Source organism: Clinocottus analis, unplaced genomic scaffold (assembly GCF_023055335.1).
Source record: "Clinocottus analis isolate CAN_PGR_092001 unplaced genomic scaffold, fCliAna1.0.p SCAF_5, whole genome shotgun sequence".
NCBI lineage: Eukaryota > Metazoa > Chordata > Actinopteri > Perciformes > Cottidae > Clinocottus > Clinocottus analis.
The window spans coordinates 7,063,791-7,076,925 of record NW_027176207.1 but is presented as its reverse complement, the minus strand read 5'-3'; the positions used below and the strand labels follow the sequence as shown (position 1 = coordinate 7,076,925).

The window sequence follows — 13,135 nt, the reverse complement described above, 5'->3', positions numbered from 1 at the left end:
TAAATAGTAAGTGCTCATGATGAATAGCAGCATCACTGTGTATTGAGTCATTTGGTACAATTAGCACTAACGTGTTCTTGAAGTTACCTTCTCAGATCATTAAAGTTCACCTTGATGGATTTTGTGAGGTTATTCATTTCTTCAAAAACCTATTCATTATCTCCTTGCACTTCTGAAAGACAAGACATGATTGTGCAATGTGTTAAGGTCACCTTCTGCATAAAATCTCAAAAACAGTCAGTGACAAGTTACTTATGTCTTCCAATCCATTGTGGATTTTCAAAAATGGAATGACTTTTTTACTTTAAAAAAAAATGGCACCGAAATATTCCAGCCCTCAGTTTTCTCGCATTATTAAATTGGACATAAAAAGCAATTGAAGCTAGTCTTCACAATACCATATAAGCTAAGCTGCCATAAAAACAATCTGACAGGAAAACACTATTGACAATGTCATTCTCTGATGGATGAGATCTGTCTAATTAAAATGAATGTTTTCACTTAACACCCTCTTCACGCAGTCTCGATTTAGCCATCGTCCCCAATTACTATTCAATATACTGCTGTGAACACAATGCTAAAAATGGTTTAATTTCACCCTCTGGATCAATAACACCTGATTCAGCCCACCTCATTGTCCTCTCACAGCGAGCCACTGCATTCATAATACTATTGACAATATTGAGCATGAGCACCTCACGCTGTGGGCGTGACATTTCTTTGCAGATATACACCTTTTTGCGAAAGCTTTTTCAACCATGACCATGGAAATAGAATGCTAATTGGTAAAACTGGGGGAGGGGTTAAATGCTTTGACTTTGACAGGATGGTGGTCATAAGGGTGATAAAAAAAATGTGATATTTGTTTGTTGGACAAACAAAATGGCTCCAATGACAAAACTGTAATAAGTTACAGTCGCAATGTTGAGTACAAGAGCGTGTGACTTTTGATTTAAGTGTGTAAAAGTATACACCTGGCAGACTGTCGTGTGTGTGTGTGTGTGTGTGTGTGTGTGTGTGTGTGTGTGTGTGTGTGTTTGTGTTTGTATGTGTATGTGTGTCAGGATAGACCATTGGCTTTGGCATATAAAATGAGACATTGTGGTGTTTGATATTTAGTTGAAGACTATTTCGTGCCAAAAACCTGAGACAGTATTCCCAGCTTCTGAAACAGTATTCCTGTCTTACTATAATCATATGCTGATATTATATATGTGTCACATTGTCCATCTTAAACAACACAGTAGTATTTTTAAGATGGGGAAAAACTCTCAGAACATGTATGCACAGAACATGTCTCCTGATGCATTTAATAAACTGCAAAGGCTATACATCAAGAACTTTTCAATCTTTTTTTGAAGGGCAAGGCAATTAATACAATTAAAAATGATTGCACAAATCCACCAAAGGTTGGGAATAGAATCTGTCAAATAAAGAAAAAAAAATGGCCAAGGTAGTATCCTTTCATTTGAATACATATTGTTCATGCTGCATGTGTCTAGTGAATTTCTGAGCTATTTGTGTAAAATTGCCTCCCAGAAAAAAAAGGAAAAAAGGGTGGTTAGAGTGTGGGGGAACACTCATGAGCATCATTATTAACATCTAATTCTCCAGAATGCAAACTGTGCTGACTTTCGGGGTTTAGATCTATTGTGGATGGTCTATTTTCCGGGTAGTTTCTCCCAGGGCAGCAGAGTGAAGAGGAGGGGCTGCCGCTGTGCTGCACCGCGCTGCTGCTCACCTCTGACTGCATCCCAGCTCCACCTTTCATCCCTGAACTTGTCCCGCGTGAGGATTGATGCGTTTCTCCGCGGTTAGACCCGGTAAAGTGTCAGAAGAATGCGGTCGGACGGGGGAACCGTCAGCCACTGGAGTGTCTTTGGGCGTCGGTGACGATCGCAATTGGCGAATGCAGAAATTTCCAACGTGTCGGCGAGTCGACTAGACCAGATCTCCGCTTACTGGCGCGCTCTCCGAGAGGAAGAATGGACGCGTGAATGGTTGCTCTCAGCGGCTGAAATAACTGATCGGCTCTTTTAGTTGACTAACTTTAAACAGTTACTAGTGTCGTCGTCGCACAAGTGGAAACAGCACTGATTGATTAATAGACTGTTTATTTTCGCTTGAGGAGGAATTCATGCGCCGATAGCTTATACGGGGCCAATATGCCAGAATGGGTCCTCTACAGTATTTATTTCTCTGTGGACTTCTGTACACCCAAACCGACGGTAAGTTTATGTTTACATATATTAATGCATGTTATTGTTGGCTTGATGTCTTTCCACTCATGCATCTCCAGGAAGACACTCAGTTGACCTGAAGCATATTATTCGATCCATGTTCTTGTGCATTCAGAAAATACCGATAATTGTATCTCACATGATCTACAGGGAATGTGTTTTTCCTGTTAAATGTGTGTTTCAAACAATGCATGCACCATAAAGCACCAAATCATAGTCGATTTTTTCAGTGTTGATTAAGATGGTGTGCCAGGCCAACTGTTTAAATGTCTCATGCAGACGAAAGTTGCTCATTTATTCATAAGGGCTGCCCTTATTGAACACATTGGTTACTCCCTGGCAGCTTGCAAATGTGTATCATCACAAGCATTGTGATTTGAATTTGTTTGCATAAAAAATAAATAAACGAAGCTCACTAAACTTTTTGTATCGCCAAGGAAAAATGGCCCTAATTGTGTTTGAATCAATTCATCTCCCTGGATCTCATCAGTAGCTTACCTTGAGTAGTCCTTTAAAACAGTTGCAAAAACACTGTTTATCAAACTGTGCTCACAGTTTGCTGTGGTGTGCTTATCATGGGTCATATTCTGTGTGACCTATAATGCAAAAGATTGCTCAGGCAGATGATGGAGCTGACTGTATGTTCTATAGCTGAAGTGGCTAATGTGCCATAGAGAAGATGCTTACTCATACTGTATATTGTTGAAATCCCCCATGACTGTTTTTTTATTTACAATACATAAACTGACTAGATGTATATGTTCCACTACAGCTGCACCTACTAGACATACCTAAGCTTCTTGACAGGAAGTGTTTACACCAAGTGTTTTGTAGCGTACTTTTTGGTCCCTTGTAGCCCATAACATAAATCTGTGTCAGTGGGGTAAATGAATTACAGGTGTGCATTTGGGTGGTTCCAGGACACTGAAGTTGCTATGTTGCCAGTTTATTTAGGACAGCCCATCTGTGCATTGTAAAGCCAAAGCACTATAATGGCTCTGCAATTCTTCCGACAGTGTCTTTGTGAAATTGATCAGTTATTGTTGACAATATATCAGTGGAGTGTTGATTTTACTCTTTCGTTTTGGAGGCTTTGATTTTTATTTGACTGCGGCTGAAAGGACGTAAAAAGTAATACTCCAGTTTACATTTTAATCAGTACATTGGACATCAACACATTACAATTATATATAAAAATTACAATCATTACAATCATATATATGTGTGTGTGTGTGTGTATATATATATATATATATATATATATATATATATATATATATATATATATATATATATATATATATATATATATGCATGTGTGTTTATACAGAGTATATTACAAGCTGCAGTTGCCCAGCAATTAAACTTTTTTTGGGAGGTTTACATAGGTAGGTGTACATTTAAGCCTTTTCGATTCAGCTTTTCCGATTTAGTAGTTCAAATTCAACCATCTGTGAGAAGAAAGCACACTTAATCCCAATTATTGGTGTCTGACTGACTATGCCTGTGGCAGTATATAATCTATGATCTATTAGAGAGGATAATGCTGAGAGTGTGCAGTCTGTGCACAATACAATTTATATTGCACAGATCTGTGTGTCCATGTTGACTGCTTGTATCTATCTATATAAGGCTTTTATGAGATTTGCTGATTTTCAATTTGCTGCACTTTTATGTTTGTGACGTGCCAAAATTAATTTTCAAGTGATAAAGAATCTGAAAGACATGTGCTCTGTGCTTGACAATCAAATTAATCTGGTTATAAACTGAATTTCTGAACTCGCCTGGTAGACAAATGTCACCTTAAAGGGACTTTTGTTAGAGTCAACCCTCCTTACAAGGCCTTACATGTCCCTGACCATCTTTTTCTGCCAGACCTTGGGTTTCGGCTTCAGTACCATGGACAGATCCCCATAAACAGGCCTAGTGGCAGAGAAAAAAGAACTGGGTGGACACAGAGCTCGAGGCTTAACAGCCTTAGGCAGTCCTAGGCTTAAAGATAAGCCACATTTTGTGCATTTTCTGACTGTAACCATACCAATAAACTTTACTTTAAGACATGATTGAATTTATAACCTGAAACGTTATAAATACAAGACTATTCAGCTAGTAAAAGTTCGTCATTTATTTCAAGAAAAACATTTAAAAAATATCCATCTGTTCATTTCCCATTCCAACTTATTTATATTCAGGGTCATGGGGTGCTGAAGCACGCATTGAGCAGAACGCAGGCAAACCCCCTGGTTGGGTTGCCAGTCCATCACAGGGCAAACCGCTTGACAGGACCCCGTCAGACCTTCTTGCTGTTAAAAGACAGTACCAACCACTGAGCCACAGAGAGACCCACAATTTAAATGATCTAATTTCTATTCTGTTGTCTGACAGCACAAGTCAAACTGTACATTAGCCACATTGAAGACGGGGTAATGGGACAACCAATTAGAAGGAGTCAGTATCTCATGGACCATGTGTTTGTGCATCCTTGTAGATCCACACAACTGTTACTTACCCGAAAGACATAAGGTTTTTAAATAGCATGTTAAAAACATAATGCATCAATATATGGTATGTGTGTTGGCGACAGCTAATGGAATGCTTTCTGTCAACAAACCACTTAACATTATAGACCGTCACATCAATTTTATTCATTATTGTAGCTTTATTTATGTTGCTGTGTAGCAGCCAATCACCATGGTTGCTTTTGCAAGTTGTATCATTTGTCACCACCAAAGACAAAAAGGTAAGATGCCGTGTAACAGCATTTTAATTTATTTATGTCTTATTTATTTCATTGCCTGATGGCCGCCCAGAAAATCTGTTTTACTGACTCAAAAATCACTTTCTAGGTTTTTTTGCATGCACACAACAGAAAAAAGGAAACCCTTTTAACACAGATATGATAACATGCTCATACACCATGAAACAGATGAGCGTTGTGATGCTGTCATGTCCGTAAACAGAGTGCCACTACATTTTAGTCATTCCTCTGTAACATTTAGAGGTAGAATTTATGAACAGCACTGAAGGTGTACACGTGGCCAAATAAATGGAAAGACTGTGCAATGTAAGGGTTATTAACTGGGTCACTGATACACAAATTACCATGTTATTCTTATCAGCATAGTCAGGATCATTCTAATGACATTTACTATCAAACACATAATAATATTTATGTTAATATAAAAATGTAACCTTTGAGGAGGAATTGTAAACTTTGCCTATCCACACTATTTCATTACTAAGTGATACAAATCCAATGTAGCAGTCACTGTTCTACACGCACTGAGACAACATGTTTGATGATGTCAATGTTTCATGGAAAGTGTTAATGAAAAAGGTAATGAGATGTTATGACTCCTCAGCTCCTGTCTGTGAAAGTAAATATGGGAGCCTGAGTGTAGTAACACTGCATGTAGCGTAGCCAGTAAGGACCCAACACAAATCAACTTTCCTTTCACAGACTGTAATGTAATTATACTTAGTTTTAGCTTCCCACAACATTTACAAACGTTTGCACATCTAATGTTTAAAAAGCAGGGGAAATACACGTTTACATTCTTTGCAGCGATATGACTGGACATTTCTGTCTTTAATCTTTATATAAATGAGCAATCAACAACCCCCTCTCATGGGCAGTTTTTTTTTTGGTCATACATTTTTGATTGCAACATTTCAATTTTTGCACTACACTTTGTTTTGTCCTGCTGACAAGATGGTTAGTTTTCCCAAATATACTGCAGTTGCTGCTGCAATAAAATTACAATGCCTCATCTATGTGTATGTATTTATTAAGACTATTTCTTTAAAGGGACTTTTACTCATTTCCTTTCTAGGGTCTCGTCTTCGCCAGGAAGACTCCCCTCCCCGCATAGTGGAGCACCCCTCTGATCTCATTGTGTCCAAAGGGGAACCGGCCACTCTCAACTGTAAGGCCGAGGGCCGTCCAACCCCAACAGTGGAATGGTACAAAGATGGGGAACGCGTCGAGACAGACCGCGATAACCCCCGCTCCCACCGTATGCTGCTGCCCAGCGGCTCCCTTTTCTTCCTGCGTATCATCCATGGACGACGTAGCAAGCCGGACGATGGTAGCTACGTGTGTCTGGCCCGAAACTACATGGGGGAGGCCAGAAGCCGGAACGCATCTCTCGAAGTAGCATGTAAGTCTGAGTTTTCATCCTGTCCGTGTGGGCCCAAAGGTACTTGACTGGTCAACACGATCTCAGTGTTGCATGACAACCCAATGGATACATTGTTTAGCAGTATGTATTGAGGTTGGTAACCTTTTGTGGAGTATGTGAACATGAGGAAAGTATGGATGTTGAATCTGAAAAAGGTAGAGTTTATCTTAAATTAAGCATAACATGTTGGGGGCTGCTGTTCTGAGAGATCCATATATAAGATGCAATCTGTCATAATATGAGCAACGTCACCTTTCCACCTATAAGCATGAGTGTGTGTGAGTGTGAGTATGCTTACTCTTATGCATAACATGTGTGCGCATATCTGTGCGATTATGGTTTCAGACTGCTGGTGAGACCTGTTTGGATGACCTGTTTGAGTAATGTATGGGCAGAGCTGTGAATCGCTCCAGGGACAGAGAGGAAAGGGGGCAGAATTTTAACCTAGCTCATTCCCTCTCACTGTTTGTATTTGGAGAGATGCAGCCAGCTCCCAGCCAGTTCTCTCCCTGTGTGGGAGAGACACGCTCTGGGCTATTCGCATTTCCATTATGTGCTAAACTGAGCTGATTTCTTGCCATGAACAAGACGCACAAATGCTCGGACGCACACACAGATATACATGCATGATGCACACACAAACACCCGCATTGTCTCCCCTGCTCTCTGTTTCTCGTGTAGTACACACACAGGAAATAGGAAATTCCAGGCAAATATTATATTGCAATTTGATTTTTAATTTACAAAACATTTAGCCGTCCAGTGATTGCTATGTCGATGTTGGTTTTAAATCATAAAATATGGGAGTTGTTGGACCCTAGAATTGGAAGGGACTCTCCCCACCAGAATGATGGTCTTTGCCGCGCTATTGTGGCTTCTGCAGATTTGTCTCCCACTCTGGATTCAGTATTTGGCTTTATGGGGAAATCATGAAATAGGAAGTGAAAAAAAGAAAGAAGAAAAGACTGAGATAAGAGCCCTGAACCCAATAGCGACTGAGTCGAGACATTATCTGGGATCTTTGTGTCATTTTGTGCACCACATCCTCCCTTTGTCTTATTGCCTTTTCCACATTAGACACTTATATTTCTATTGTCTTCTTTTACCGGTGCTGTTTCCTCTCCTTTCTCTCAAATCAATAGTGGTGAACTGTCCTGGAAATACTAATGCTCAAGGAGATCCCGGGTAAATAGAAATGTGTGTGTGTGTGTGTGTGTGTGTGTGTGTGTGTGTGTGTGTGTGTGGGTGTGTGTGCGTGTGTGTGTGTGCGTGCGCGTGTGTGCGTATGTGTGTGCGTGTGTCAGGATAGAGCTTTGGCGTATAAAATCAGACATTTTAGTGTTTTATATTCAGTTGAATATTATCTTGTGCCGAAGCTGAGATAGTATTCCTGTCTCACGATAATCATAATCTACATTGCTAGATATACAATATATATGTCACATTTACATTGACCAACTTAAACTTTCTAAGATGGGAACACTCCCTCATGAAGAAACCAGAGACCCAAAACTGTCGTTGTAGTGTCAAGAGACAAATGTTATAGCCGCTCCACGGATTCCCTTGACTGAATAAAGGCTGGCTTTATGAACACAATGACTGTGTCAGAGTGATTTTCTGGAGATTTTGTGGTTCTCCTTAAACACAATAAAGCTCATTTGTATTTTCCAGCTTAAAAAAGGCATTTTTAATTTGTTTTCTGAGTTAATTGTCACAATCATTGTAAGTGTAGGAGCCGCAATTCTTAATGACTAATCTTTTTTTGTTTTATATTGTTTGAGTTGGAAGAGAGGTACTCTACTTATGTATCAGCAGCACATAGGGAGGGTAAATTAACAATTAACAAACTAGATATTTTGGTGCAAATATCAAATACCAAATCAGAGTCGACTTGAATCTTTGCTCCAGAGTAGCTTTCATAGGAGTTCTTGAAGCCTTGTTAAGATATCTCCATGATTATCCCAAGAGGGTGTATGTACACACACACCCTTTGGGGTGTTTGCACAGAGGCGTCCTCATCATACTTCAATACATCTCTGTGTTCCACAGCTGCTTGACCATGCAGACCAACCACAGACCTAAACACTCCATTTCCAATGTACATTCAGTATCAAGTACCTGCTGTTTGACTACTGTGGAAATTTAAATTGCCTGATTGGGATGTCTCCTTTAGAGCGGGATGGCAACATAATGACTGTGTAGGCGTTGCAATTTAGTGGTCAAATTTAATCACCACTTGCATTGTTTTCTTGTCTAACAACATATATTTAGATGTTCACTTCCTAGATGTAGAAGCTACACCCTGGTATCTTCCTTACAACTTTGCCCATAAATTAAGTTATTCCAGTCTTGATTTTTAGTGAAAAGAAGCGATACTAACCTAATTTGTCACATGTTATCTCCTTTTGTGCAAAATAGGCAGTCAATAGTTAGTTTTTTGTTCTGTCGCTTCTCTTACATAAAAAAAAACAGTTTGTCTAAGGCAGCCTCTATTCTTCTTTGTTTAATTCAGAACAACATGGCTATGGGGATGCATATTTGTATGGCTCCTTCAGGGGCTGCAGAATACTGCCAGTATTGCTGCAGCCAAAGTTGTCATGCAATGCTGCGGGTGGAAACAAGCGGGTAGATGAAAGTGCTGTGGGGATGCTCTGACAGTGAGACTAGCTCAAAATGGTTTGCTTCCTTAAAGTCCACACACATCCTCAAATGTTCTAATGGTCTGTAGCATTGTATCCTAACCAGTGGCTTAGAAAATGTAGCTAATTTGATGGGTGCTGCTCCCCTGGGTGCATTTGTGCTGTACAAGCTCAATTTTGGTGGTTCCTCATGCATTTTATGAGCTTTAGTCTGACTGAAATTTGAAGGGGCATTATTCATTCCATGTGATGCAAAACACTTCAGCTGTTTGAGATAGAAGCAAAGCTTGTAATATGTAAATTATGTAGATATGCCAGACATCTACATCTGGCAGCCTTTCCAAAACAAATAATATACCTCATAACAGCTGTTTGTCTTTTATATCAACTAAGACTGACTAAAACATCACTTATTTCCACTCAGTTGCTTTTCTGGACACGTTGCACAGTAGAGTTTATGATAAATAATCAATAGACAATAACCCAGCAAAATCATATTGTATGTCTTGTGTTGTATTGATTTTTTAAACTGACTAAGGGGAAAAACGGCAAAAAGCTGAATATTTCAAAAAGCTGTCAGTATTTTGTACATTTTAAGATATTATTTATGTTTTCTAAAACATGCATCCCCCTTTTATTTGCTGCACATTTGCTAGTATTTTAAAGTTTTTTCAGTTTTGAGGTTATTTCTTAAACTTCTACTTCAGCTTGGTTTTGTTATGCCTAATCATTCCACTTCAGGCTCTATTAAGACAGACATACTATAATGCCATATGCATGGTTATTTCAGTTTTGCTAAATATTTGTCATACTGTAAACATTTTCCAGAATGGTGGATTTCCCAAAAAAGTGCTTTGTACAGTGAAATTGTATCTTGCTTTTTACAATGATTGAATGAACCCAACATCTCAACTATGTTTTTCTCAGACTGTAAATAATAAGAAAAAAAACAAGACCGAGCAGATTAGCAAATTTAATCCAAGGTCAGTAAAGGAACATGCACTGCATCAGTTTATATAGACCATCAACGGGCACAAATCTGGAGTATTCTCACACTCGAGGAAATTTTATTTCCTGCATATGTTGGGTGCATATTTGACACAAATGATAACATCAGCCATTTCGTGAAATGAGGCCATGTCTGTTTATTATTAGATGGTCTTGTATTTTTGCTTGATAAACAAGACTCATTGGTTTTTTTTTTTGGTACTGTTGCAGCATGTCACTTGTTTCTCATAAGTATATAATTGTAATATTCAACCGTCACCTGTCAATGTTAACGATCGCACGCGTCCAACCACCAAGCCCGCTTTTCACATCTTTTATTCAGACGCTGCAGCTGAGCAGTATACTTCAGAGCAACGTCAACAAACAACTGTGCGACCTCCAGGCCACCAGTGGACTGGCACTAATCATCAGAGCGAGTGGCTGTTGATGGAATTAGAACAGCTCCTGCAAACTATTTAGAAGGCACAGAAAGACATAAACAGTGATGTGTTGAAGGGAGGTGTGGGTGGAAGGGTGGCGGATGCAAGGGTGTTCATTAGTACAAAACTCAAGTGCAAGATGAGTCTCCCTCTGTTTGACTGTGCTAAGTGAATTAGAATAGTCACTCAGCCAGACAATCATCAATTAAATTCCCCTCCCCGTTACAGGCAGCCAACAAACTGAGCAGACACAATGCTAGATAAATCTAATGTCTGCATTGTGTTTTTACTGCACATAGTAATTATTTTAATGAGAGAGAATGCATTGGACATTTATTTGAAATGTTAAAAGAATTGATGGAATTAATGGTGGATCTTACGTTAAGGTTCAGTTTTGGAGGAGCATATAAAAAAAAGAGTTGTTAGAAATATTGTCGTCAAGCTCCTGGTGCTTTACTAAGCAAAAGGGAGATGACACAATTTGGAGTTGGAGCCAAACCGAGCATACACAAGGTGAAAGTATGATAGAAAAATATCATATCTAAAAGCTTGTCACATAAAATCCAACAAAACCAAGAGTCTACAGCCGTGTTCTGTCAGGCATAGCAGTGCTTTAAGCTCAATGCTAACAGGATTGCATTTAGCAATTAACGTTGTAACATGTTAGCGGGTTAACGCAAAGCTGCCTCCAGTGTTTTTTCATAGAGCTTAAACATTTTTGTCCGGCTTTTAGTGCTTTTAGTTAGCCTCCAGTTGGTGCTTATGGTGAGAAAAAAAAAACGATGTCTAAAAAACACAGAGTAGCCCTAATAGATCATAAAATGCAAAGGGCAGACCCTCGTCTATCATACAAAGGGTGGTTAGAGTTGTGATATGTCAAGATATTGTTGTCATAGAAACAAAAACACACATGCAGCCAGGGTGCTGGGATGGAGGGCCTTGCGGATGCGTTTCTGCCACTATGTGGATGGACATGCGCCCTCACAGGGTTCTCACTACTGATATTAACATGATGCAATCAGCTGGAAGAGACGACTCACCAGATCCTTTTGAACTGCAAAAACACACGCCATTTTAACATAGCAGACTTTTAGAAAAGTAGTGTTTGGTGGGTTTTTTTTTTTTTTTCCATAGAGCGTATTCACGCGACGTCATCATCTCAATCGCGCCATCTTGGGGTCCACCTAGTTAGCCTGCTGCTAGTGGGAGGCAATGGGTTTTGCTATTAATTTTGCATACTGGAGACAAGTTTTTACACACAGGAAAGTTTCAAGGTGTACAAAAGTCTGCAGGCTCATGCCGAATTCATACCAAAAGCGTAACGCTTGTTTCCCTGATTTTACTCGCTCGACACGTTATGTGGTTAACTCACTTTTTGCTTTTTTACAACCAGTTGCGGAGGAAAGCTGGCGTGGCTTGAGTCCCGTTACCCCTAGTTACTATCATCACATAGCCCGGTGACGTTCCTGTAAAACAGTTTTCATTTCCGCTATCGACCATGGGACATCAACAACTATTTCTGCGTTATGCTTGTTGTGTAAATACCACAAATAAAACAAATGTCGGAACATTAAGCGCCCCGTGTCTGGGTTCATACTATTCTCCGTAGTCGCACACAGCTGTCTCCGGCTCCAGGACGAGTGAATGACGCCGCTTCCAGCACTTATTCAGGACCAGGAGTGACTGTTTATCTGGCCGTGCTAAGTGCTGTTCACATGTAGCTAGTGTTTTATTTTACCTTGAAATGAATCACAGAGTAAAGGCCGACATCGCCTGACGGAGTTGCCACGTTCATGGCTTTCTCCCAATCCACAGTTTCCTTTGCGCAAGTGAAAGACATTGATTTTCGCTCGGCGAAATAACGAAAGGAGATTACTGACGAGAGTATGTCATTGGAAACGTGCCCACAACCCGATGTATCAACAGAAACACATGAGAACAGTCCTAATGCTAATACGCCGAGTGTAACCGAAGTAAGTTTGATGCATTATTTGAGAAGCTGGACAAGTTGAAGTAATAGCTTGTCTTGTTGAGCTGATAAACCCATATTCTGAATCATTAGTCCCATATCCAACAATAAGGCACAATACAATAATCACAAGACACGCCGTTTTGAACTGAAATAGTGTCTCCTTCAGGATATAATAGTCATTTCTTAAGAAAAGCGGCATAAAACACAGCAAAACAATGCCGTGCATGGACCCTAACATGGCCGCCAAAGCCTGTTGTGGTCACGTAGGTGAATACGCTCTATACAACCACTCAATTTGACCGAGAAAAAAAAAAAGAATGATACTTAGCTACAGTCGTTGGCAACAGTTTTTTCTTCAATTTTGTTTTCCCTATTTCTCTTTGCTAAAAAAAACAAAACAAGGAAAAATACATTATTTAAAATTAGTAAACTAATTACATTTGTAACTAAATATGCAACATTCAAGCTGTGATTGGCAACATGGAGTTGTTTCCTCTTCCTCATTTTCCCATTCCACTCATCAAAACAAACAGCACAGATACCACCCATGTATGAGCATTTAAGTCTGATAGCACTCACAAATGTAGCTGTAATTTGCGAGACTGTGAGACTTAGTCACCAACTCATTTTTGTAATACCTGAAATAATTTTAAGATAATCTATGTTACTGTATATT

The 13,135-nt window shown here is 39.5% G+C and overlaps 1 protein-coding gene across 2 annotated transcripts in view; it reads left to right on the top strand.

The window, feature by feature from the left end:
* The first annotated feature begins 1,770 nt into the window (after positions 1-1,770).
* LOC137802228 (roundabout homolog 2-like) overlaps positions 1,771-13,135 on the top strand; it is an 81,962-nt gene continuing 70,597 nt past the window's right edge. For both annotated transcript variants that reach the window (XM_068599935.1, XM_068599934.1), the window contains exons 1-2: positions 1,771-2,228; positions 6,074-6,400. In XM_068599935.1, coding sequence (XP_068456036.1) covers positions 2,174-2,228; positions 6,074-6,400 — 382 coding nt within the window. In that variant the 5' untranslated portion in view covers positions 1,771-2,173. The remainder of the gene's footprint in view (positions 2,229-6,073; positions 6,401-13,135) is intronic.